Source organism: Delphinapterus leucas, chromosome 12, assembly GCF_059928025.1.
Source record: "Delphinapterus leucas isolate spDelLeu-1000000601 "Yukka" chromosome 12, BTC_Dleu_Yukka2, whole genome shotgun sequence".
Taxonomy (NCBI): Eukaryota; Metazoa; Chordata; class Mammalia; order Artiodactyla; family Monodontidae; genus Delphinapterus; species Delphinapterus leucas.
Window position 1 is genome coordinate 16,445,582 of NC_143140.1, and position 25,210 is coordinate 16,470,791.

At 45.0% G+C, this 25,210-nt stretch overlaps 1 protein-coding gene across 1 annotated transcript in view; it reads left to right on the forward strand.

The window, feature by feature from the left end:
* The window catches only part of KCNQ5 (potassium voltage-gated channel subfamily Q member 5), a 576,674-nt gene that overhangs the window by 467,749 nt on the left and 83,715 nt on the right, over nt 1-25,210 (forward strand). The window contains exons 4-7 of the mRNA XM_022590395.3: nt 855-1,030; nt 1,295-1,420; nt 11,586-11,696; nt 17,435-17,530. Coding sequence (XP_022446103.2) covers nt 855-1,030; nt 1,295-1,420; nt 11,586-11,696; nt 17,435-17,530 — 509 coding nt within the window. The remainder of the gene's footprint in view (nt 1-854; nt 1,031-1,294; nt 1,421-11,585; nt 11,697-17,434; nt 17,531-25,210) is intronic.

The window sequence follows — 25,210 nt, forward strand, 5'->3', positions numbered from 1 at the left end:
GTTTACCCTTGGAGCGATTAAGTCATTCATCTTTTCTATGCTCTCCTTAGCTGCTCTTTTTCTCTTTTTAGCTGACAAAAGGGCAGATATGATTTAAGCCAGACGTCAATATGTCAAACATTAAATATCCATTCCCATGCAGTGCGTGGTATGTATGATCACCTCCTCTATTGTAATAAATGGAATGTTAATTAACTTGTGTACAGAACTTACCCAGAACTGACTGGCGCCGTACAAAGCACTCAGAGCAGAACGCTTAGAGCGGTCCGCTCAGTTGGGGCCTTTGTCTAAGAGGCTGCAAAGGTGCAGACTCCACAACACAAGTGAATTTTCTGCAGAACAGAGCTACCAGCTTCTTCGGCAAGAAAACAGGAGACATGATTATGCGAAGTAGCCCTTTCGCATCTGGACAGGCTATGTACTCTCTGTGGCATCAGCCAGCAGGCCGCGGTGCTTGGGCAGGGGCAGAGGCAGAAGCCCCTTCCTACAGGCAGGACCACCCGTGCCGCCAGGACTGCCGTGGGGACGCTGCGCCAGCCCGAAGCCCTCCGAGCACCGGACCTTCCGAAGGCGGTGTCCAGGCCTTTGAAGGTTAAACGGCTTGTGGTCCAAACCTGCGTGGCTAAAGCAGAGAACGGCCGAGGGTCAGACCGGGGCAGCAGGCGCAGGAGGCCACGTCCTCCGCCTTCCACTCCTCGGCGATCACAGAGCCCGCGTGGCGCATGCCGGCCTAGGGCTCAAGAGCAGTTCCCTGGGCCCCAAACAGGTCAAAAGGACCCTTTCTGAAATCCTGTTTTGGAAACTAAAACCTCCCGGTCGTGCTACTTACGGCTGCTTCACCCTCTTTCTTTCAGATACCATCGTTCTCATCGCCTCCATAGCGGTAGTTTCTGCCAAAACTCAGGGTAACATCTTCGCCACGTCGGCGCTGCGCAGCCTGCGCTTCCTGCAGATCCTGCGCATGGTGCGCATGGACAGGCGCGGCGGCACCTGGAAGCTGCTGGGCTCCGTGGTCTACGCGCACAGCAAGGTGGGGGTGCCCTCGCCCAGGTGCGGGCAGGGTGTTCTTAACTTCTTCCCTTGCTGCCATGATATTTACTAAACCCATCGAAAGCAAACTTAATCTTTTCAGTAATTGGTTAAAGCAATGTGGGACACAAGGTGTAGTGGATTATGTGAAAGTCATCATAAGTATCCAAGCAGTAGTCAAACGCATGGAATCATGCTTGTATTTTTTTTTCCCTTTTTCAAAGATTTTTCACCTCTAAAAATCTCTCATTCCTTTTATATCTAGGAATTAATCACAGCTTGGTACATAGGATTTTTGGTTCTGATTTTTTCGTCTTTCCTTGTCTACCTGGTGGAAAAGGACGCCAATAAGGAATTCTCCACCTACGCGGACGCGCTCTGGTGGGGCACGGTGAGTGTGAGCGCCTGCTTGTGTTTATTGGATGCTGTGAGATGTTTCCTTTGAATGTAGTGTAGGGATTCCCATGGGTGGTCCCAATAAAACGATGAACTTCCAAAAGGGAGTTAAGTGAAAATGTACAGCGCTTATAATTATCTAAAGAGTTTCCCCTGTTAAATCCAACAAAGTTAAGTTCTCTAACAAATCATCAGTAGTATTTCTTGCATGCTACACTGTTGCCACAATAAAGACAAGTAATTTTTTAACCGCGATTAAAATGTTCATGGGCTTGTTCGTTTTAACTGTGGAGCACAGCTTTAAAGTACAAATGGTTGCATTGTTTGGCCACTTGTCAAAAAGTTTATCTGAGGTTTAAAATAAAAAAGGAAAAAAGGAGTACTAGCTGAATGAAAGAAAAGTAAAATTATGGTACAAAAAGGGAGAAAGAGAAGAGTGGTAACCATCTCTGAGATCAGAGACTATAGACCCTGAATTTCAAAACTTTCCACTCATAAAACTCTTTTTCCTTTATATTGTTGTTAAAGGATAGTTTTCCAAACAAATAAAAGTAAAATCACGACTCTCATACAGGTAGAAAATAAACATGTCCTCAAGATTTTATTTAAACTTTTAAGTATTCAAACGAATGTGCAAACAGAGGCACACCTGGCTTCTTCCACAGTGAAAGAGGAAAGTCAGAGGAACCCGCACCAGACAGAATGTACCTACACGTCTGTAAACAAGAATTATTTTGCATTGCTGCTACAACTTATGTAGTCCTAAAATAGCTCAAAGGCCTGAAAGGTGCAGAGCCCGCCCCATAAAAGCAGGAACTGAGAACCTGGAAGAGCGTACTCTAAACAACACATAGTTTTCCATCAAAGCAAAAATTGTCTTTACAGTGTAAAGAATCTATAAAACTGTCAATGAAACGTGTACCCTATTAAGAATGTCATAGGATAAAGGAGTGCTTTATGCAATGTGTAAACTACATTTTTTAAATTCTCTTCCTTAAGGCATTCCAAAAGGGTGAAAATACAAGAGCAGTTATAGTTGTTTGAAGACTTTCCCTGTCTCTTTGGTCCAACAAATTTGTTCTCTTCTAAATCATCGGCAATAATTCTTGAGTGCTAGATTGTCGCCAAAATAAAAATCTGTCATCTTCTTAAACTGTGATTAAAACATTGGTAAGTTCGTTTGCCGGTTTGCTTTGTGGAGCACAGATTTTTAAGTTCCCAGTTGTTGCATTGTTCCGCTATTTGTCAGAAGCTCCTCAGCGAGAACTAGATCTCTTGTCAAGGACGTGGATAACTCGGCAGGGCCTGTAGTAAGCAGAACTTGGTATGTTTGTGGGTTGCATAGCAGCAGTAATATGAATAAAAATCAAAAATATATTCATCTGAAGATTAAGATTTTTTTTTCCTTAAATTATCAGAGTTAAATGTCTCCAAGATTGTGCCACTGATAACAAAGCATTCTGTTGGTTTAACAATTTGGTTTCCAACTCCTTCCCCTACCCCGCAAACAATAATGGCCACTTTGAAAGGAGGAAAGTGGAAAACCCAGAAGAGAGCAGTCATCTGACATTCTTAAAACACTTCTTATGTGTAGAGAACAGATGAATATCTATGACTCGCGGTGGGATAAACTGTGTAAACTGAGCAAACAGGAGGCTTTTCTAGCCAGCAGGGGGAAGACAACTGATTATCCCAGGCTTCAAAGCAGCGATTTGAATTGGAAGTTTAGATTTTGCGCCTCTGTGATAATTCTAACGTGCGTGAGTGATGGGACACTCAGAAGCCCCTTCTCTGAGGTGCATCTGTTGGTGGGTCCACCTGGCAGCTCTCTGGCCTTCTGGCCTTCCGTCTTCCTTTCTCCTTCCTACTAATCAGAATCGCTGCGCTGTGTGTTGAACAGTGTGTGGGAAGCTCTGAATGTGCCTCTCACTTAGTCACCAGCTTGTTTCTTTTGCCGGAACAACCCATGGAGCAGGTTTCCAAAGGTTCATCTCTGTTCGTTTCAGGGAAAAGCAACATCTATTCATTGATTTCATTCCAGTAGTGCTATTTGACTGAAGTTTAACCTGTACTTAACAGGATCTTTGAATGGCCTAATTATGTCTCTTTAAAGAAAAAAAAAAGTCTAGCCTTGAATACAAGAATAAAAATTTTCTAAGGTGTTGAGCTTCTAGGAATAAAAAAGGCCTTGTTGGTCCACAGTGGGTTTGTTGATATTAACTGATTCATTCATGAAATCGTCTGAAGCCACAAAAAGCAAACAAGAGAACTTATTAGTTCTATTCCTTATAAGAACATACTAGGTCTCCAGTGTGAAGTAAAACAAATTTAAAATACTGAATGTACCTTTTATTATATGTTAATGAAGACCTTAATGAAATCTATGTCTGGTTACTTTTTAGTTAAAATTGTCCATGTTTGAAGTGAGAGAGTGGCATGGACATAAATACACTACCAAATGTAAACTAGATAGCTAGTGGGAAGCAGGTGCATCGCACAGGGAGATCAGCTTGGTGCTTTGTGACCGCCTGGAGGGATGGAATAGGGAGGATGGGAGGGAGGGAGACGCAAGAGGGAAGAGATATGGGGATGTTATGTATACATATAGCTGATTCACTTTGTTATACAACAGAAACTAACACACCAGTGCACACCAGTGCAAAACAATTATACTCCACTAAAGATGTTAAAAAAAATAAAGATAAAATTGTCCATGTTGCATGTAATGGACACCTTGCTAACTAAGGAAATATCCAGAATACCTAGGGAAATGAAAGCATCCTGCACTGGAGTGTTTCTTAATGCTAGGCTTTGGTGAAAAAACAAAAAAAAAAAGGAAATCCTAATTTCTTAAAAAAAAAAAAAAATGCCCGAAGTATCGACATTAAAATGCCATTTGTAGGCTATGGATCCAGTGTCCCAGTGAATTCTAAATATTAAATACGAAAGCCCTTCCATTAAGAAGGTGCTGAGGGCTGTACCCAAACCAACTGCAGGAGGGACACATAGTGCCATCAGCACTGCTTAGAGCCAGTAACAACTCGGAGAACTTTGATACCTGAAAACAATTCCATACTAGCGAACAACAGTACTCGGCCCACTGAGTAAGTGGGATAATCGATACAAAAGGCTGGTCCTAGCGCATGGCAGGTACCCAGCCACAGATGCGGCTGCCGTGGATGTGAGGTGGGAGAACCACTACAGCCAAGGAACACAGAGCGGTACCTTCCTGGCACACCCACAGCTTAAGCGCAGAAGGGGCGTGGGAACTGGGGTTTCGCTGAAAAGATGTTCTGGCTTCTGAAGGAGCAACTGAAGAGGCGTTGATGACAGTGGACGTGCCGGGGGAGAGGGGAGGCTGAGGCCCTAGCTGCGGCTCCGGGACAAGAGGACCTTCTGGTTGCTGGGCGGAGTTCCATTTAATGTTATTTCCTATTATTATTATCCTCCTTTCCAGTTGCTTTAGGTTTATTCTGAAGTAATTTAAAAACAGGTTTTCCCGCAGTTATGTTTTATTATGATCTCCTTCTTTCCTGTTATTATTTTCTTCCTTTTGATTGGCTGAAACAACTTAAGATCCCATCCTCCTGAAGTAATTTTTCCTGGTAATGACCTATTCTTGAAGGCCAGTTTGTCCTCTTCCTATTTACCACTATTCCTGTGACGAAGACAGTGTTACGGGTTTTTTTAAAGACGCAAACAACAGCAGATGGTATAAATCTACTCTTGAGAAAGCATCTGAAAAGTACAGCCTCCACCTGAGACCTGTGCCTGAGATGATTCCTTCAGACATGTAGAGGATTTGATGTCGGCCAGAGTTAGTCCCAGAATTCATGCTAAAAACCAGACAATCTTTCTCCAAGCATCAGTATGGGAGGCTCTGCATTCAACAGGTTGTACAGCCCAAATATATGCCATGAGTTTCCTCCCCCTGCAAAGTCTAAGAATAGGAAATGGTGCACATTTGTGGAAAGAGCTAAGATACCCTTGTCACTGATAACATCTGTTACCCTTCTGAGAATCAACCCTCCTCCCATCAGGTTCACCAGGACAAAATGTTTTCTTCCACTTCATATAAGCTGTTGCTTTCTGACTTATCTGAGTCGGATAATTAACTGTATCTGCTGGTACAGTTAATTAAAGTTGTGTTTCTTACCAATGCATTACCTGATGGTATCCAAGCCTTACTTTACTTCTAACCATTCAAGATTATTAACGACCAAGTGAAAACTGAGACACACATACCCCAGCCATTACCCCCCAAAACAGCCGAGTGGTTAGTAACCCCTCCAAGTGCCACGCCTACCTTAAGGGCATTTATGGGCCATACTGGTTATAAGTCTCTGTGGGGAACTCTTTCCTAAGATGTCTGTTCCTTGAAAATTGTCACCGCACATGCGACTCTGGACACTTTTGCTCAGTATTACTCCATAAGCACTGAGCACGTGCTGTATTGAAAAAAAAAAATGTATTACAGTCAGGAGACCAGGGTTCCAGCCCCATTGTTAGTGGAGGTGTGATATTAATCAATTATTTAATATCTCTGTAAAACTGAGAAAAGAATAGTACCCAAACACAAAGTTGCTGTGTGTATTAAGTGAGATTAGGACATGTAGATGTACTTTATCAAGCACTAGACAGATGTTAGTCACCACTATTACTACATATTTGACCACAGTCCTGGAAGACCAGTATGGAATGCTAATGCCCTGAGCTCCCTGCCACAGCAGAACCCAAATTTTATGATGCCACCAACACAGGAGTTTCTGATGTTTGGAGATCAAAACTCTTTCTGATGTACTAGTTCAAGGTGACCAAATTTCAAAATTGACTGTGCAGATTCTGTGACTACCCACTATCTGAAACCGTATGCTCAGGAAGTGGCCCAAAGAGAAGAGAAGGGAAGAAAAGAGACTCGAAAGACGAGAAAAAGAGCAAAGAGGAGGGAAGGGGAAGGGGAGGGGAGGGGGGAAGGGGAAGGGGAGGGGAGGGGGGAAGGGGAAGGGGAGGGGAGGGGAGGGGGGAAGGAGATTGTTGACAACTGTCAACATGAATCTTCTTCCCTTAAAGGACCCCCTTAGGAACCTTCATGCACTGTTGGTGGGAAGGTAAATTGGTGAAGCCACTATGGAAACCAGTATAGAGGTTCCTCAAAAACATTAAGACTGGGCTTCCCTGGTGGCGCAGTGGTTGAGAGTCCGCCTGCCGATGCAGGGGACACGGGTTCATGCCCCGGTCCAGGAAGATCCTACATGCTGAGGAGCGGCTGGGCCTGTGAGCCATGGCCGCTGACCCTGCGCGTCCGGAGCCTGTGCTCCGCAACGGGAGAGACCACAACAGTGAGAGGCCCACGTACCGCAAAAAAAAAAAAAAAAAAAACCACTCTGAGCACTGAGCCACAAGGAGAACAGCTCAGATGTGTGATCGGAATGGAAAGCAGACGGAGAAGTGCAAAGTTATTGCTGTGACCAAACCATGACATTTCTCCTTCCCTTTATTATTATTCATAAACTACTGGAAAGGATTAAGCTATCTTAATTAAGATTAAGATTAATCTTAATTAAGATTAAGCAGAACAGGTATAATAGATTAAAATCTTTCCCACGTATTTAAAATTAGGAACCTGTAATAAAATGGAGCCAGGAATGCTGTTTCTGCAATCTCAAGGAATTCCTTTGAGAATCCTCTACCCATACTGCTGGTGGCATCTGATTCACTTGGCTGCTGGGTTCTACTGCCAGTTCCCTCTCACAGCCTCACAGCCTGGGCCTTTCCTGTTCCAGGCCCTTTGCTCCGCACAGGTGACCCTCCTTTGTCCTTCACTGTTGACGGGAACTAGCCTGAGCTTTCCAGCCCTGCCTTCCTCTCACACGGCCAAGGCCAACCCTCCAACGTGTCCTTCACCCTATGTCCCTCCTCCTCGGGTACCCCCCCATCATAAAGCTGCCACCCTCCCCTCCTCAGCCTCGGCCTCTCTGCAGACAGGCACAAGCACATCCTAGAAAGCACCCACTCACATCAGAGATTTCCAGGAGTTCCGGCCCCATGTTTCTCACTCTGTCGCCAATGTTCTGGAAAGAATTCTTTATTTATTTACTAAATATTTATTGAGTTCCTCTTACTCTGGAGGCAAACATCATGCTGGATGTTAGAGAGACAACAAAGAGGAAAGGCACGGTCCCTCCTTCTAGTAGAGGAAATAAGGACCCCTCCCCAGAGGAAAGTAGAGCAGCAGTACACTACCCCTCATGATACGTGCTGACAGGAAACAAGGAGGACAGAGAGAGACCAGAGGCCGCCTGTGGACAGTGGCCAGGGGAGGCCTCTCTGAGGACAGAGTGTTTTGGATAACACCTGAAGGATGAGAAGGAGCCCCGGAAAGACTGGGGGCTGAGGGAGCAGAGTGTGCAAAGGCCCTGAGGCAGGATAGCCTGGCCCATCGGAGGAGCTGAAAGGACACTGTAGTTAAAGTGCAGTGAGCAGGGGGGGACCAGGGGGACCTTGGAGACTTGGGCAGAGACCAGGTCACGAGGTCCGTAGCTAGGAGCTTAGAATTTATTCTGAATTTGGTGAATAGGCATTGCAGGGTTTTTAGATAGGAGGAAGAAAATAACAGCCCTTGCAGGTGTGCAGAGAAGGAACTGAGAGAGGCCAGAGCAAAAGTAGAAAGAGCAACTGAGAGACGGTGGCTCGTGATGCACATGAGCCAGGACAGGGGCAGCCTCAGGGTGCACGGTGACGAGTGTGCAGGCAGGTGTGGTGTATACACGACGGTGCTACTTAGCCACGAAAACGAGGAAACCCTGTCATCCGCGACCACGTGCATGGACCTTGAGTGCTAAGTGAAACAAGGCAGACAAAGACAGACACTGTGTGATCTCACTTATATGTGGAAGCTTACCAAAAAAAACCACGGAAAGAGATGGTATTTGTGGTTACGAGAGGGGCGGGGAGTGGAGGAAGGTGGTCAAAAGGCACCAACTTCCAGTTATAAGGTAAACTAGTACCAGGGATGTTAGTACCACATGGTGACTGTAGTTGACATTCCCATGTGATATACAGGAAAGCTCAGAGAGTAAAGCCTAAAAGTTCTCATCACTCTTTTCTTTCTCTGCATCTCTATGAGATAATGGATGTTCACCAACCCTGCTGTGGTCGTCATTTCACAGTACGTGTCAATCACACCGTCATGCCGTACACCTTAAACAGTGATGTATGTCAACCATTCCTTAATAAAACTGGAATAATTATCGTCTAAGAAAAAAAAGAGGCTGCTCTAGCAGCCCCGTCTTCAGTGGTGGCCGTGATGACAGAGAGAAGGCAGTGGGATTGGGGAGATCAAAGCAGCGGAACCTGCTGAGGTATTCAGAGAGACACCTGTGGGGAGGGAGAGGCAGCAGTGCCCCAAGGCTTCTGATTGAGCAGCACGGTGGTCAGTGGGGCTGTCGACCAGGAGGGGGTGTCATCGGGGGAGCGGCTTGTTTAGGATGATACAATTTCCGTTTTAAACATGTTCAGTTTATTTTTTTATTTGTTTCACATCCTTTAATTCACAACACCTGCTTTTATTTTATTTTACTTTATTTATTTTTTTGGCCACGCAGCATGCGAGATCCTAGTTCCCCGACCAGGGATCCAACCCGCGCCCCCTGCAGCAGAAGCGTGGAGTCTTAACCGCTGGACCACCAGGGAAGTCCCTAGACATGTTCAATTTAAATGACTGTGCAGCATCCCAACAGAATACCCGCTGCAGATGTGTGAATCCAGAGCTCAGAAGAGTGGTCTGGCCTGGAGGTAGAAACTCAGTGTGTTCAGCATAAAAATGGTATTTATACCCATGAGAGTGTTTCACGTCGCTGGGGAAGAGAGAGAAAGGAGGGGAGAGAGGGAAAGGAAAGTTACAGAAGAATAGAATTTTAATTTTTTTATATAGTTATTTCATTTACTTATTTTTGGCTGCGTTGGGTCTTCATTGCGGTGCGCAGGCTTCTCATTGCAGTGGCTTCTCGTTGCGGAGCATGGGCTGTAGGTGCACGGGCTGCAGTACTCGCGGCACACAGGCTTCAGTAGTTGTGGCACACGGGGTCAGTAGTTGTGGCTCGCGGGCTCAGTAGTTGTGGCTCGCAGGCTCTAGAGCGCAGGCTCAGTAGTTGCGGCACACAGGCTTAGTTGCTCCACAGCAGGTGGGACCTTCCCGGACCAGGGCTCGAACCCGTGTCCCCTGCATCGGCAGGCGGATTCTCAACCACTGCGCCACCAGGGAAGTCTCGAATAGAACTGAATTTTTAAAAGAGAAAAAGACCCAGAAGCAACGCTTAAGAATCCAGTATTTGGAGGTGGGCTGGGGTAGGAGGAGCCACATAAAAGGAGCCGCTAAAGATGTAAAAGGAGAAGCACAGAAGCGAGGAGAGAGGAGAGGGTCTAGGGAGCAGTGGCCAGCTGAGTCGAGCGCTTCCGGAGGGTCTCCATCACAGAGCGCCTCTTCTTCCACCGTTTCTACCTCTCAACTTATTGGCCCTCCTTCAGAGCCCGGGGAGGACAGCCTGCCCCAAACCGCTGCTGTTAGAAATCACCAGTGACCCCTGTCTCTGTGTCCACATCTTTTCTCAGTCCTCATTCTCCTTGTTCTCCCTGAGCCTGTGGCATCAGGGCTCACCTGGTCCTCTGTGAAACTCTCTTCATTGAGTTTCTGTTTCTATAACCCATTCCCAGTCCTCCTACTTTTGAAAGTCTGTATTCTCCTCTGACTTTCCTTTCCCCTCCATCCCTTACATGTCTGTGTCTCCTGAGGAGGTGCCCTTGGCCCCCCCTTTGCACCCTTTGCAACCTCATTTCTTCACAGAGCTTAAAGAGTCACTTGGCGTCCTATTCCAAAACCCAGATTTCATGCCAACCTCAATCTCTCTCAAGACTCAAGCTCTCCTTCTTAATTCGTTGCTCAGACATTTCTAGATCAGCGTCATACTGATAGTTTAAAAACTCTCATTTGAAAGCCACTCTTCTTCTTTGCTCCAAACCCTCCTCTTTCTCATTATCATATTTCTATTTATGGGGCAATCATCTTCCCAGCTGAAACTTTCCAGTCATGTAGATTTCATCTTCCCCTTCCTCTCAGACACGCTTCTATTGAACTTCCTCAGCTCATCTCTTTACTCTCCACCCTGTACTGCCCCACTCCCGCTGTTGCGATTCAGCTGCCCCATCATTCTACCAGATCAGGCAGAACCTCATCGGTCCTGGAGCGGAGCCAGGGCTTTGTTCTAAGGCACATGGGCAGCCCCTGGAGCACTTGACCATCGGGGAGACACGACTCAGGGGTCATTTTTCAAAGACACTCCCTGGTCCAGCTTCAGCGTAGCTGGTTAGCCTCCTCTTCAGACCCACCGTGCTCCGGCCCAACTGAACACACGTTCCAGAACCCACCCTGTTTATTTCACTGCTGTGCAGCTGGTCACCTGTTTCCCCTCCCTAGATCACTCTATCATTTCTGCCTCTCAAAATATTACCCCTCCTTCAAAGCCTGGGTATGATGACATCTTCCCAACAAAGCTGCTTCAACACCCCAAGCTGGTAATAATCTCTTCTTTGAATTTGAGCAGCAGATTATTTTGTGCATTCATCATAATACCTGTCTTGCCCTATTTTGCGTTTTAATGATTTGTGGGACATATCTCCCCTCTTATGCCATAAATATCTCAGGACAGGAACTATGTACCTCTCATTTTTGTTCCACTACTAATCAAAACACATACCTTGCACACACCAGACCTTCAGGAAATGCCCGCCAAAGAAATAAATGGACAGCCTGAATTAACATAAACTATTGTTTTGTGTACTGATCCAGTCCTAAATCCATAGTGCTGTTGTTTCTGTATCATTGATGGTTATCCACTTACTATATAATATAGCCTTTCTTTGAATGCACTTAGAAAAGATGGAAAACTGTGTTATAAGGGAGGAACAAGTATGTAGGCTATTCCCTTCCTTAAACAACGAGAAGTTCTGTTATGCGTCATGGAAAATTAAAGCACAGTAATAAAATGCACCAACCAGACTGGTTGAATGATGATTCAGTGGAAAGGTTGCTTTGCCCCCTGTTCATGGGTCCTGACTTTCCTCTCAAGTACTTAAGCTGCACGTCCTATTTATTTTGTTTTTAGATAACACTGACCACAATCGGCTATGGAGACAAAACCCCCCTGACCTGGCTGGGAAGGCTGCTCTCTGCGGGCTTTGCACTCCTGGGCATTTCTTTCTTTGCACTTCCTGCTGTGAGTATCTTTGCAAAACTTAAGCACTTTCAGTTGGATCTTGGAGGTTTATTAGCACGAGCTTTCACAAAACGGTATGCCCTAGAACACAGCTCTATCGTTCACTAATACCATTTTTCTGATGTAATGTTGACTTTTCTATATGTATCTAGTTGGATAATTTACAAAATACGGTCTTCCCTCGGAGTCGCTTAACCCGAGAGTCTTATACCAGCTGAGGCTTTAGGACCAAATGATAATTCAGGCAACACCACCTCTCAGTCAACAGGTTACTAATACATTGAAAGTATGTGTAAAGATTTAAAGATATCCTCCTCTTAAACTGATGGCTCCCATTAGGTGCATAAGGTGTGCACTCCTGAAGAGATGCATGTGCCCACGTGGAGTAGCTACCTCTCAGGTCCACTTGAGTGAAAAGCGTACAGATTTAAAGGGTTTTTATTAATGTGTCAGATGATTTATTCCTTGTGTCATCATTGATTTTTGCTAACAACCAGTTTCCTATCAGAATGAAGAACACACTTCCCTTCTCTTAAGCTTCTGAGTATTTTCTCCATACTGGATGAAGCCTTCCTTTCTGATTGTTTTATCCTCTTGTGTCTTCAAAGGCACTTGGTCAGAGTACTACCACTTGCCCCCCTCCCCAAGAGCTCGCTTTTGGCTTCCCCTTGTTGGAGAGGAGCCAACAAGCAGGACTGTGAGAGCCGTGGCCGCCGTCCCGCTTAGGGAACAGCAGCCTCGGTCTTGCCCCAGACACAGGCTGGCTCACGTCACAGCCTCTGCTGCAGAGGCCCCAGGGCAGCCCTCCCAGGAGCCAAGGGGGTGGGGCCTTCAGCACCACAGCCTGTAGCTGCCGGGGCTCCGCCTCTGCCTGGGACCCCTTGTCCTTCCCGTGGCCAGAGCTCAGCTCCAGACTGACCAGCTGGTTGCACCCCGGACCATGCAAGGTCAGAGAAGGGTCCCAAGAGACCACGCGAGAGCACGGGCATCAGACCCCACTTTGAATCCGGGTTTGTCATGTGCTGCCCACGTGTGAATGTGTTGGTTTGCTAGGGCTGCTGTAACAAGGCATCACGGACTGGTTGGCTTGACTTAAACAACAGAACTTTATTGTCTCGTAGTTCTGGAGGCTGAAAGTCCAGGATCACGGAGCTGGCAGGGCCGGTTCTTCCTGAGGGCTGCAAGGGAGGATGTGGCCCGGCCTCTTCCAGGGCTCGTAGACGGCCGTCTGAGCACTGTGTCTTCACATCGTCTTCCCTCTGCCCATGTCTGTGTCCAGGTTTCCTCTTAAAAGGACACCAGGGGGGCTCCCCTGGTGGCTCAGGAGTTAAGAATCCGCCTGCCAGTGCAGGGAACACAGGTTCGAGCCCTGGTCCGGGAAGATCCCACATGCCGCGAGGCAGCTAAGCCCGTGCGCCGCAACTACTGAGCCCACGTGCACAACCACTGAAGCCTAGAGCCCGTGCTCCGCAACAAGAGAAGCCACCGCAATGAGAAGCCTGCGCACCGCGAGGAAGAGTAGCCCCCCGTCACTGCAACTAGAGAAAGCCCACGTGCAGCAAGGAAGACCCAACGCAGCCAAAAATAAACAAATTAATTAATTAATTAATTTTATAAAAAGGACACCAGACATACTAGGTTAGGGCCCACTCTAATGAGCTCACTGTAACTTGATTACCTTCGTAAAGACCTTTTCTCCAAATAAGGTTACATCTGAGGTCCTGGTGATTAGGACTACAGCCTATGAATTTTGGACACAAGTCAGCCTGTAAGAGAAACCCTGAGTACATTTCTTTATCAATATCAGGTAGGAAAAATTATCACACCCAGAGAAAATCTGTTAAGACCAATGACGTAAGTCAGGTGCTTGTCACAAAGAAAATTTTCATGATGTGTTTGTTTCCTGCTGTGACAAAATGAAGCAGAGTCCAAAAAGCGTCTCACTTATCCAGAGTCTGCTGAATCTGGCAACCTCAGCAATTCAGACCAGAATTCAGTTCTCTGCCCAGCAATTCAGTGGGCAGAGACCAACTCAATAACCAGATTCCCTACAGGAGAATACCTTTAGAAACAGTAAAACGTAGTCTTGTGCTCTTTTCCCAAAATAATGGCACAAAAGATCTGCCTCTGTTGTGTTTATACTTATCCTGAGGCCACACGTATAACAACCTGTGTGATCCCTCGAAGAACTACAGGCAGGGAAGGAGGCCCCCTCTGCGCTGTTCCCCGCTCTGGGCTGTTCCCATGGGCACCCGTGTATGTGCCGTCCTCCCAGGACAGCCTCGAGGCTCGTTCATAACCTGTGCTTAATTTAGAGAAAAGTCTGGTAAAGTGAGGTCTGTGCTTTCACACCTCTGAGGATTATAGACAGCAATGTAGAAGTACGGTGATAGAACACACATTAGATCAGGAAGAGGTAACAGCAAGGGAGGGAAAAGAAAAGGGTAAGAAGTGAGCAGACATAAGTGTTCAAAGGTGAAAAGACCTGGGCCACTTGGCCTGAAGGTCAGCCCACCTCAGCGAGACCCCCTGACTCCATCCTGAGACCATGGACCATCACAGGAGGTTCAGCTGTGTGGCTCTTAGGTTAAGGGTCAGAGACTAAGTGGCCATTCTTGTAAAGGTTTCCCAATAAAGTGATTACAATTTTATATGCAAATTAAATTAATACATGTTGGAGATCTGAACATCTTGCTTGCATAGAACACGCCCTAACAGTGCCAAGCAAAGTAGACTTCACCATGGATCTTTTTACTGCAGCCTCACGTTAGGTACTGAGTTCTTACTTGAATGAAAGACTCAGTGGCTCCCGCACACTTTTAAATAAAACAAGGTGGCTGGAAATGCCGTTATGTCTTGTGCACCCGCGGGCTGGCAGGGGTGTCGGATTGAAATTAGGAGAACACGTTGGCATTTTGCTAAGAAAAGTCAGAGGTGGATTGTGGCCCATCCCTGTTTGAGGTCCTTCTACCCAGGAAACAGAGGACCAAGAAAGAGAAGCTCCTTTCCCCATCTTTTCCTCAAGGCAGAAGGACTCTCGCACACATCACAGAGTCACACAGACCAGCAACTCCACCAGGGGTCCCCTTCCCTGAGACCCCTGCCCAACCTCGCCCTGCAGGGCAGGCCTTTCTCCACCTGCGGAAGCCCCTTACCTCCTGCTGAGAGGATCTTTCTGTCTAGACTGTTTGCCAAGTGCAGGAGTGGGGGGTACAGATAGGCTCTTCAAATCTGGAAGGGAGCATATTTTAACTATAATTAAACAAGGGATAAATATTTTAAATACTGACCAATACGTGTTTCCTTTTTATTTGGTGTTTATGTAGCACTTCTAAAACTTAAAACCTCAAAATTTGTTATCTGATCTTAGGAAATGAATTAAGACAAAAATCAATTTCTGAGACTTTGTATCTATCGGTATGGATACTGGAAGGAATAGCACATAAGTTATATTTACATGTATATACTTACATAACTTACAGGATATATTTATATGTAACATAACAGGCTTTATTTTACCAGCCTTGTGTTTCTGTTTCTGAGCTGGGGACGGAGGGAGGTGGGGCAGGCTTGGACAGCAGCCGTAAGAAGACGACGAGCAGAGCTAGTGCAGTGACTGCTGTAATGGACAGTCTGGCTCAGGAGACATGCAGCCGACATTTGCCATCTACTAGCGAATGTTTCTAAGCACTGCCAACGTGATTTTCACCACATTTAATATGTTTGGCAGGTGCTAAGTTTGTGCTATGTAGGGCCTGGCCTGTCTTCATTTTCCAAAAGGGATCTAACTGTGAACTTCACGTTTACATAATGAATGCTCAAAAATGGTAACTATTGCTGCTAATTCAATGCCTACAAAATCTAAATTATGCTTCCTATGAGTGGATTATACACATCTATGCATATAATATGAATACATAATATACATAATATAAATATATGCTATAAATTCTGCTGTTTCATAGTCTCTTGCATGTTTAAACTTCATGAAAAATGACATTAAAAGGAAAATACTTAAACTTTTCCTTAATGCTCTTAAGGAGCAGCAAGAAATTTAGGAGTTATATGTAACTAAGAGTTGATTTGGATTTGCAAACAGAAGGCCATTTTTATAACCTCTGAATGGAGGGAGATGTTGTCTAAATCTACACATAAGATCCTACAGACCAGGTTTTCGTAGAGCTTGGTATGTTCAGTCACAGCCTGGATGAGGTGAGGACCTCAGGCTGCACAGCACAGTCACTAAGGGAGTGAGATGGAACAGACCTCAGACGCCATCCCTCATCTCACGGCGCAGCCCCTCATCCTGACCGATGGGGGAGTCGGTCACTGCTCACTAATAACAAGACTGTCGTCGTGTAACTGCATTTTAAACAGAATTGTGTTATTTATTACCTGGTCATTGTCACAGAGGTACTCAGAATTGTGGAATCTCAGGATGAGAAGGAAGGTTAAAGGTTACCTAGAGCCCCAAAATGTCCTCGCCAAGTTTTCATCCACTGAGACCTAACACCTCCCAAGGACTAGACCCATCACCCCCTTGAGCAGCCTGTACTATCTTTGAGTGACTTCAAACATGTGAAGAAAAGGAAAATAGGCGGTCCTTACCTGTGGCAAATACTGACTTAGAGCTTATAAAATGCCCGGCTGTATGTAGCCTAAGGGTTAGACTCCTTGAAGTTTAATAAGAAGCTAATAATTTATAGCTAGCAACTAAAATCCCAGACTTGAAAGCAGAGGGGCTCCGCGTCCCACACCAATAAAGTGGAGGCTTAGAGACAAAGCCCAGAGACTGAACTGAGCAAACTCCAAAGCCAGCCTCAACTCAAGGGTGAGACGAAGCATCTTGATTCCACAAATTTAGACCAAAGCAAACTGAAAAGAGGGGCCAGCCATATCAGAGAGCCGGAATTTTGGCAGATGGAGACAGCAGAAGGAAGCAAACCAGCAAAAGCTAGCATAAACCCAGAAGGGACTGCTCATCTACCAACCCCCAGATCTGACAGGTGAGCCAGAGCCAGGAAGGCAAGCCAGGCTCAGAGTGTGCCGTTAAGACTCAGGTAGACAGGAAGGTGCTTTGCATCGACCTGTGCTCTTGTCTTTACTGGACAGACACGCAAAATGGCAAACCTTCGACGTTTCCAAAACTGAGTGTGTGTCTCATCTGGACAGCTGTCCTCCCCCACTGTTACTTTCCTTTGGTAGGTGTAGAATTATAGCATCGCTGAGGATTAACCTTAAGCACTCCCTCCCCCACCGTTTCGTGAATGGAAAGTATAAAATCAGGTAGTGTCGTCAAAGTGCTAGGAAAGCTCCCATGTCCACATCCACGAGACAGTAACAGCCCCAAGTTCTAATCCCCCTCTGTCCGCCACTGGATAGGAACACTCTCTCTGACTTAGGCGTAAAGAAATGCCACAGAGAAGGCCACGCAAAAACATTTTTTTAAATGGTGATTTTTATTTGGAATTGTGGTGACTCCTCCTACCCCATGGGAGACCGTGGGGCCTGGTGACTTCCGGAAGGGCAGACGTCCTTCTGCTTCCTGCCCAGCTGCTTGCCATTGGCCGACGTGTTACAGTAGAGGAAATCGTGTTTGTTTTAATGAGTTTAGGGACAGGTTGCCTACTGTTCGCCTTTTCACAGACTCTTCTTAGAGGGTTTTTTAAAATACTTGTATTACTTAATGGTGTTTGGGGGAAAGAAGTTTTCAGCGCTATTTCCGTATTTTGTTGCAGGGCATTCTTGGCTCAGGTTTTGCATTAAAAGTACAAGAACAGCACCGCCAGAAGCACTTTGAGAAAAGAAGGAACCCAGCCGCCAGCCTCATCCAGGTAAACGTCAGTGTACCGGGAAGACGGCAACACCTGTTTCTGCAGGCGCCGGGTCGTGGGCCCGTCCCTCTGTGCCCTTGCTTAAGGGAGCTGCTCTTTGGTTTTGTTTTTAAAAGCGAAGCTGGAACTTAATGTACAGTCTTAGATTTGGTCAAGTGCTCCCCACTCCCAAACAGAAAAAAATACTATGTATTTTCAGCCAGTGGTCCACACTTTGTTCGGATTAACTAACGGCAGCAGCAGAGCCATGCCGGGGTCAGCAGTCGCGTCGCTCCTGGGATGACCTAGTATGTGTCATGCATTACTTGGTGAAAGATCATTACTCGTTCAGTGATAGAGCAGAACACAGTATCGGTGCCCGCCTTGCAGTTACCGCCTGCTGCCCGATGTGTGCCGCCGTTCTGAGGAACAACGTATTTGCTTAGAATGTCAGGGTTTAGTACTCGTGGAATCACTTTTAATGCCACCTAGAGCAATAACTGGAAATTCTTATTTTAAGAGCTGGAATTATGGAATACATCGATGTTTGAGCGTATGAAGTAGTAAGCATATTGTTTGAAGCTAACTCATAATACATAGGTTGTTCAGCATTTAATCTTTGTTTCAGTAACTCAGGATTTGCTTCAGCAGTAAAAGGAACGCTTCTCCTTCTGTCATCCATACCTTTTGGGAGTAGAGCCACCCTAGAATCACAAAATATGTTTTCCTCTAGATCCATGCTGTGAGTTCGTATTTAATTATAGACAAGATGATTATGTAACATCCCCCCATGCCAGGCAGCGGGATGCCCCAGACCTGCAGAACCAGAGGGCTCAGGGCGGTGACTGAGGTTCCTGCTACAGTAGCAGGCCCGTTGTTCCCACGCACCTTGCAGGTTCCAGTCGGGGGTGGAGGGCAGCAACCACGACACAAGACTCCGCAGCCTCTGCCTGTGGCCACAGGGTGGGGGGAGGCGGGGAGGGGCTACATCGGGAAGGAGACCCCTTTGTATCTGTGACTAAATGAGGGTGTTAGTGTTTAGAGCAAACTGTTCCGTGACTCCTGACCATTGCGCATCACGTGTAATGCACACCACCGAGAGGCTCTTGTTTTAAAATTTCCGGGTTTTAAAGGGGCGCCAAAGATAAAGTAAACTTTGTTTTCCTGAAGGAAAGATCCCTGAGTCGTAGGAGTTTAAGATCTGAGGCCAAATGACAGGGCCATGATGAAAAGGGACGTCACGCATGCCGGGGTGCACACAAAATGCCCCAAAAGAGAGCCTCCACCCTTTGGCGCTTCTTAACTGCTTATGAGGTGTCCCCATACTTCTATTTTGATCTTTCAGTTGCTCTTTAACGTATTCATCTTTCAGTTCTGGAAGAATGCTTTCCAGCCTGTGAATGCAGAGCTACTCCCTGGGTTCCTTGCATCCATTCGGGCAGCAAGCCCCGTCCACACAGGGAACCAGTGGTACACCTTACACATACCTAGGCTGCCTGCTCTCAGGAGCGTGGCCGTGCTGTTGGCATGGATAAAGTTCAAACTTATTTAATGTCCTCGCGAAATTATTTACTAGCTTTTTGTATTGTATGTTTTCTCAATCAGCATGTACTCAAAGTACAACCACTTCTGTGTACAGATCTTGATATTTCTGGGTATAAAACGGGACTGCATCAAAAAAATCTTAGACCATCGGCCAACCTGTTGGAAAGTGAGCCCTTTGAGGAATTTCTGAGGCGTGGATCCCTTGTGATGACACAGAGCTTCCAGCTCTGCTGCCCAAAACAGTTGCCAAGGGCTGCAGGTGGCTGTTTACGTTTAGAAATTCAGTTCCTGGGAGGCACCAGCCACGTCTCAGGTGTTCAGTAGCCGTACACGGCTACTGGCTATCATACTGCACAAGACAGATACAGAGAATAATAGGAGGGACTTTCTGATCTATCTCATCATTATTAACTACCAAATTGTGCCAAAAAAAAAAAATTTCCAATTGAACGTGAAAACAGATTACCATTCCTCCAGGCAGTCTTTGGACCAGAGGCATTTATACCAACAGCCTTTGGCCAACAGCCAAAGCAAGGCAAGGCCTTTCTGAGCCGTAAAAAGTGAAAAGGCTGATTGTAAAGTTTACTTAAAGATCTAGATTTTTATTTTAGGGAACTGAGTTATGTAATATATATTGTGATCAATAATTGAACTTGTACCAAGGTAGGTAACTGTGGAGTGAAATCATTAATTTTTTTTTTACTTAAAACTCTAACTTATGTGTTGTTCTGAACAAAAAAGAATATAAAATGAAAGGCTTGAAGCGTTCAAGAATACCTTTAAATCTAATCATAGTTTCATTAATTACCAATTTAAAAAGTGACTGTTCCTCTGTCCAAATGTAATTTATTAGACATAAGAATAATGATATAATTATTAAATGTATTCATTGTTTTTCCTTGCTGTATCCCATAGCCAGAAGTCAGGGCTTTAAGCTTTAGATTATAGATTGTAGATGTTTACTTTAAGGATGCTTTAGATTAAACAACAAGCCTCATTTGCTGATCTATGCATTTTCTTACCCAATAAAACTGCCTTGGTTAGCTGATCACACAAAGCATCAAGACCAAGACCAGTCTTGTTTGTTTGGAGCCAGAGCTGCTGTCTTTGTAAAGGGTGCTGGAGATGCCCAGACTGCTTTGTCGTTCAGTCGGTGAGACAACTAAATTAACCAGCATTTCAGGGTTTTAGGGAAAAGTTTGAAACCCCAGCAGCTTGCAGTAAACTCAGTTGTGTCAACATCTTTGCATGATTCATTTAAATTAACTTTTCCTTTCAAGCGGAGCAGTCTAGGAAAAGAAAGCAGCCCTCAGTAACGTTTTGGATTCTTCCCCAATGTCACCACTTTTATTAATAAAGCCTAAGACTTGCGAAGTGCTTCTATTCACAAGTGTGCAGAGTGTTTCTGCTACATTATGTCACTTGATCCCCAGGACAAGCCTAGGGACTTGGCAAGAGGTAGGACTCAGGTCCCTGGTGTCAGAATCTGAATCCAGCACTGGAAGCCTCATATATACATCACTGAAGCCTGGGGATTAGCATTTCAAGATCCTTCAGAAGTTCTGTGTGAGCGGTTTCCTTCTAGAGAGGTTGGTCCAGTTCAGGGTGGAGCCAAGGTGCTTTATTGGAAACAGAAACAGGGGAATTAAGTACAAGTGTGTGAAATGAATGCTGACAGGTGGGCTTATTTTCCTGAGGGAAGAGAGTAGAAGATGCTGCTCTGGGGAAATTAGTTGGCCCAAAAGAAAAACAAATTATGTATTGAAACTTCAGCTTCCTCTAGTGAAAGAACTGAGCCTTCCAAAGTGAGGCCACTAAAATAAACTCAAGCCACATATACAGAGCTTATACAGCCTTTGTAGTAATGCTTTAATCATGAATAAGGACAGATTCAGAAAAAAAAAATGCCTAGATGTGGAAAACATGAGAGCAGAAAAGGAAGAAAACAGAAAAGGAGATAAAACTGTGAAAATCTCCCCCAAAATAGAAAAAAAAGACAGAGATGGAAAATAAAACAAAAAACAGTAGGAAAATTGGATGACACTTCCAGGAGATCAAATATTCAGCCCACAGAAGTACCTCAAAAAGAATACAGGGAAACTAAGTGTGGAATTTTATCAAATAAATATTATATTCTGGTTCCCCAAAAATGAAGGGCAGGAGGGGCCACAGTAAAAGGCCCCCCAAGGACCCAGCACTGTGAACAAAAAGCTTCACACTGAGGATGCCCTTGTGAAATATGAGAACTCCTGCAAGAAAGGGGATCCTAAATGCTTTCTGAGCAGAACATACCCAAAGGGTCCAGAATCTGGATTGCATGGATTTCTCATTAGTAACCTTAAAATTAGAAGAAGACAGTGGAACAATACTTTCAAAATTATGGAGGAAAATTATCTCCAATCTAGAATTCTACATTCAGCCAAATTATTCATGGCGTATGGGAGTAACATGAAGACTCTTTCAGATGTGCAAAACCTCAAAACTTTACCTACCATTTCCCCATACTCAGGAAGCTAATATCACATCTTCTTTATCAATGCGTCTACCGATGGGCACTTGGGTTGCTTCCGTATCTTGGCTGTTGTGAATCATGCTGCAGTGGTCATGGGGGTGCAGATATCTTGTTTTCATTTCCTTTGGATATATACCCAGAAGTGGGACTGCTGGATTATATGGCTGTTCTATTTGTAATTTTCTGAGGCGCCTCCATACTGTTTCCCTTTGCAGTATATATACACAGTGGAATATTATTCAACCATGAGAAAGAAAAAGTTGCTATTTGCAACACACGGATGGACCTTGTTATTATGCAGAGTGAGAGAACCAGACAGAGACAGACGACTATTGCATGGTCTCACTTAATGTAGAATCTAAAAAAAATTTTTAAGTCATCCTCCTAGAAACAGAAGCAAAAACTGGTTGCCAGGAGCTGGAAGGTGGGGGAAATAGGGTAAAAGGGTACAAACTTTCACTATGAGATGAATATGCCCTGAGGCTGTAATGTGAAACGTGGTGACTATAGTTGATAACAGTGTTGTATAATTGAAATCTGCTAAGACTGTAGAACTTAAATGTGCTCACACCAAGAATAGATACATGTATATGTAGAACTGAATCACTTTGCTGTACACCTGACACCATCACAACATTGTTAATCAACTATACTCCAACATAAAATAAAATAAAAAGTCTTTAACAATGCATTTCAAAAAAAAAACCCAAAACAAGCAAGCAAAATGTTCTCACACCAAAAAACAAACAAGCAAATAAATACCTGAGGTGATGGATGTGTTAATTACCTAGATGGGGGGAAGCCTTTCATAATGTGTACATATATTAAATCACCATGATGTAAGCTTAGAAGATCTCACAACTGTATATAGGTCAGTTATACCTCAATAAAGCTGAAATGGAAAAAAAAAGAAAAAGAAAAACAGGAGAAGCTACTTGGGTAGAATTAATCCTCCAAAACAAGGAGATGAACCCAGAAAGGAAGGAGACGTGGTGTCCCGGGAGCAAGAGATCCCACCCAGGGAGGAGTGAGGGGACCTCCAGGCTGTTGCTGAGGGGCAGTTCCAGGGCCGGAGAGCAGAGAGCCGGAGGGAGGGCGGCAAGGAGACACACCTTTCGTGATGTATCTGACAAATGGGATTTTAGAGTTCTGTTGGAGAGTTCAGGAATGTTTTCCTCCTAGGTACATAAAGGCAAATCAAGACATTAAAATAGGGCAATACCAGCTCCAAGAAAAACCAAAATAAATTACACGGGAAAGAAAAATGTAGTCAATGGTACACATCACATTGCTGAGCTGGGAACAGTAGTTACGGGGTCAAAGTAATGCAAACACTAAGTAGTGTTCACTAACTAAAAGTTAACTAAAATTAACTAAAAACTGTTGGTAGGATGAGATCAGGGGAAGGTGTGTACATGGCTATGTCACTATCTTCCATGGTAAGAAAATGAAAAACCCCAAAGAAATATGAGAACAATCCTTAAAAATAAGGATTCTTAAAATTAGAAACAGAAGCTATAAAAGTTGAAGGGGTTGCCACTGAGGAACAAAAATGAGTGAGAAGTAAAGTGGGGAAAGCGATATTACTGGTTTTCACCCTAAACCTTTTCATTCTCTGGCTTCTTAAATTCTATACCTTGAAAGAAATCATTCCATGTTGATGATACCTTTGGATGCTCAGCTGGAATTAAGGTTTCCAGAAAGGGTCAAGTGCGCCATAGCTGTAATGCTCCAGACAATGCAGACTAAATACTCCCTGAAACGTAACTATACTGACATTGCGCTTATAGCTCTAGACCAAAGTGTGAACTTGTTCGGCTACCTTGAGCACCAGGGTCGCAGAGTAAATGGTGAATTCGGCTTTCCTGTTGCTTTTTGGTGACTTTTCCTTGGGAGTGTGTGTACCATGTAAATTAAATCCCTCTGGGCACTTTCTCTTGCCAACCACTGTGTGATTTTAGCTTCAAGTAGAGGAACGTCGGCTCCTCGATCACATGGTTGTGGCCTTGGGTTCAGCTTCCAGAAGCTGAGGGAGAGCTGAGGCCAGGACAGAGTGATTAGAGGGTGAGAATAATAGGTACCTGCTCCACTGCCACTCGACTGCGGACTGGTATCAGCCCCGAGGGAGATGCCACTTGCCCTCTGCTCCTAATGAAGGGAATAAGAGCTTAGCTGTTGAGATCAATGTGATAGAAAAAGAGCACGAAGCCAGATCTCATGGTTAAGAAAATTTTCAATTTTCTAAGCGTGGCCACTTCTGCCCCCCGTTCTTTATAACTTTGGCAGGTAATGTCTTGGTCCCATTTTTTGTCGTATTGTTGTTTGGGATTTTTTTCCACTGATATCTAATAACGCCCAGGCCTGCTGTGTGCTTCTCACTTCTACGTGAGTCCTGCTTCCACAGTATCCAAGTCCACATACATCTGATGCCTTCTATTAAAGTTGTTTAATTAAAGCAGCACTGGCGGGGCTCTGGCCTTCACTACAGAAGAAGCTGCGATAATAAACCCATGTGTCTTTATTGATTACTCTGAATCACTCTGTAGATTGCGAGTGCACAGCACTTGCCAAAACTAACATTTCAGGATGATACGATGACAACCGCTTTGCTCTCTGTAAGATGCCAAGATGCTTAGCGTACGTTCTGAGGGATTTGTAGGTTCAGCCAACGTGAGCCGTGTGATGAAGGCTCCAGGCAAGGAGGCTGGCTTCAATTAGTTAAACCTTCCTTAATAATATAAAAACCTTCAGGTCCTACCATATATCCTCCTAGTTTTTTATATCACTTCTTGAACACCTTATTGAAGTATAAGGTGCGTAGGGAATGCAGCGCAGACCCTAGAAAACTCCGGCTGGTGACCCGTTGTCGCCAGCAGCCGGAGAAAGAAGCAGATGGTGGTCAGCACCCCATGCACCCTCACTCCACCTCTGCCCCTGGGGGAGCCGCCCTGCTGCCTTCTGACTGCGGGGATTGGTTTCCCTGCTTTTGTCCTTTGTGGAAGTGGAGTCACACCACAGGCACTCTTTTGTGTCTTGTCCCTCTCACGCAGCAGTATCCGTGTAAAGGTCGTCCACACTGTTGGGTGTAGTTACAGTGCATCGTGCCTGTGTGCTGATCCACTGTGCTAGCAGTCCACAGCTCACCCATGTATGGGCCTGCGGACGGCTGCTCGAGCATTTCCAACTTTGGTTTATTAGGAGTACTGCTGTTTAGACACAGAAAACAAACCTATGGTTACCAAAGGGGAAAGGTACAGGGGAGGGATAAATTAGGAGTTTGGTATTAACATGTACACACTACTATATATAAAATAACCAACAAGGACCTACTGTAGAGCACAGGGAACTCTACTCAATACTCTGTAATGGCCTATGCGGGAAAAGAGTCTGAAAAAGAATAGATATATGTATATGTAGAACGGAATCACTTTGCTGTACACCTGAAACAAACACAACATTGTAAATCAACTAGACTCCAATATTAAAAAAAAAAAGGGGGTAGTGCTGTTTAGACTCACAGATGGAGAGAACAACTTAGTGGTTACCAGTGGAGAGAGGGAAGAGGGAGGGGCAAGGTAGGGGTCAGGGATTAAGAGGTGCAAACTATTATGTATAAAATAAATAAGCTACAAAAATATATTGTA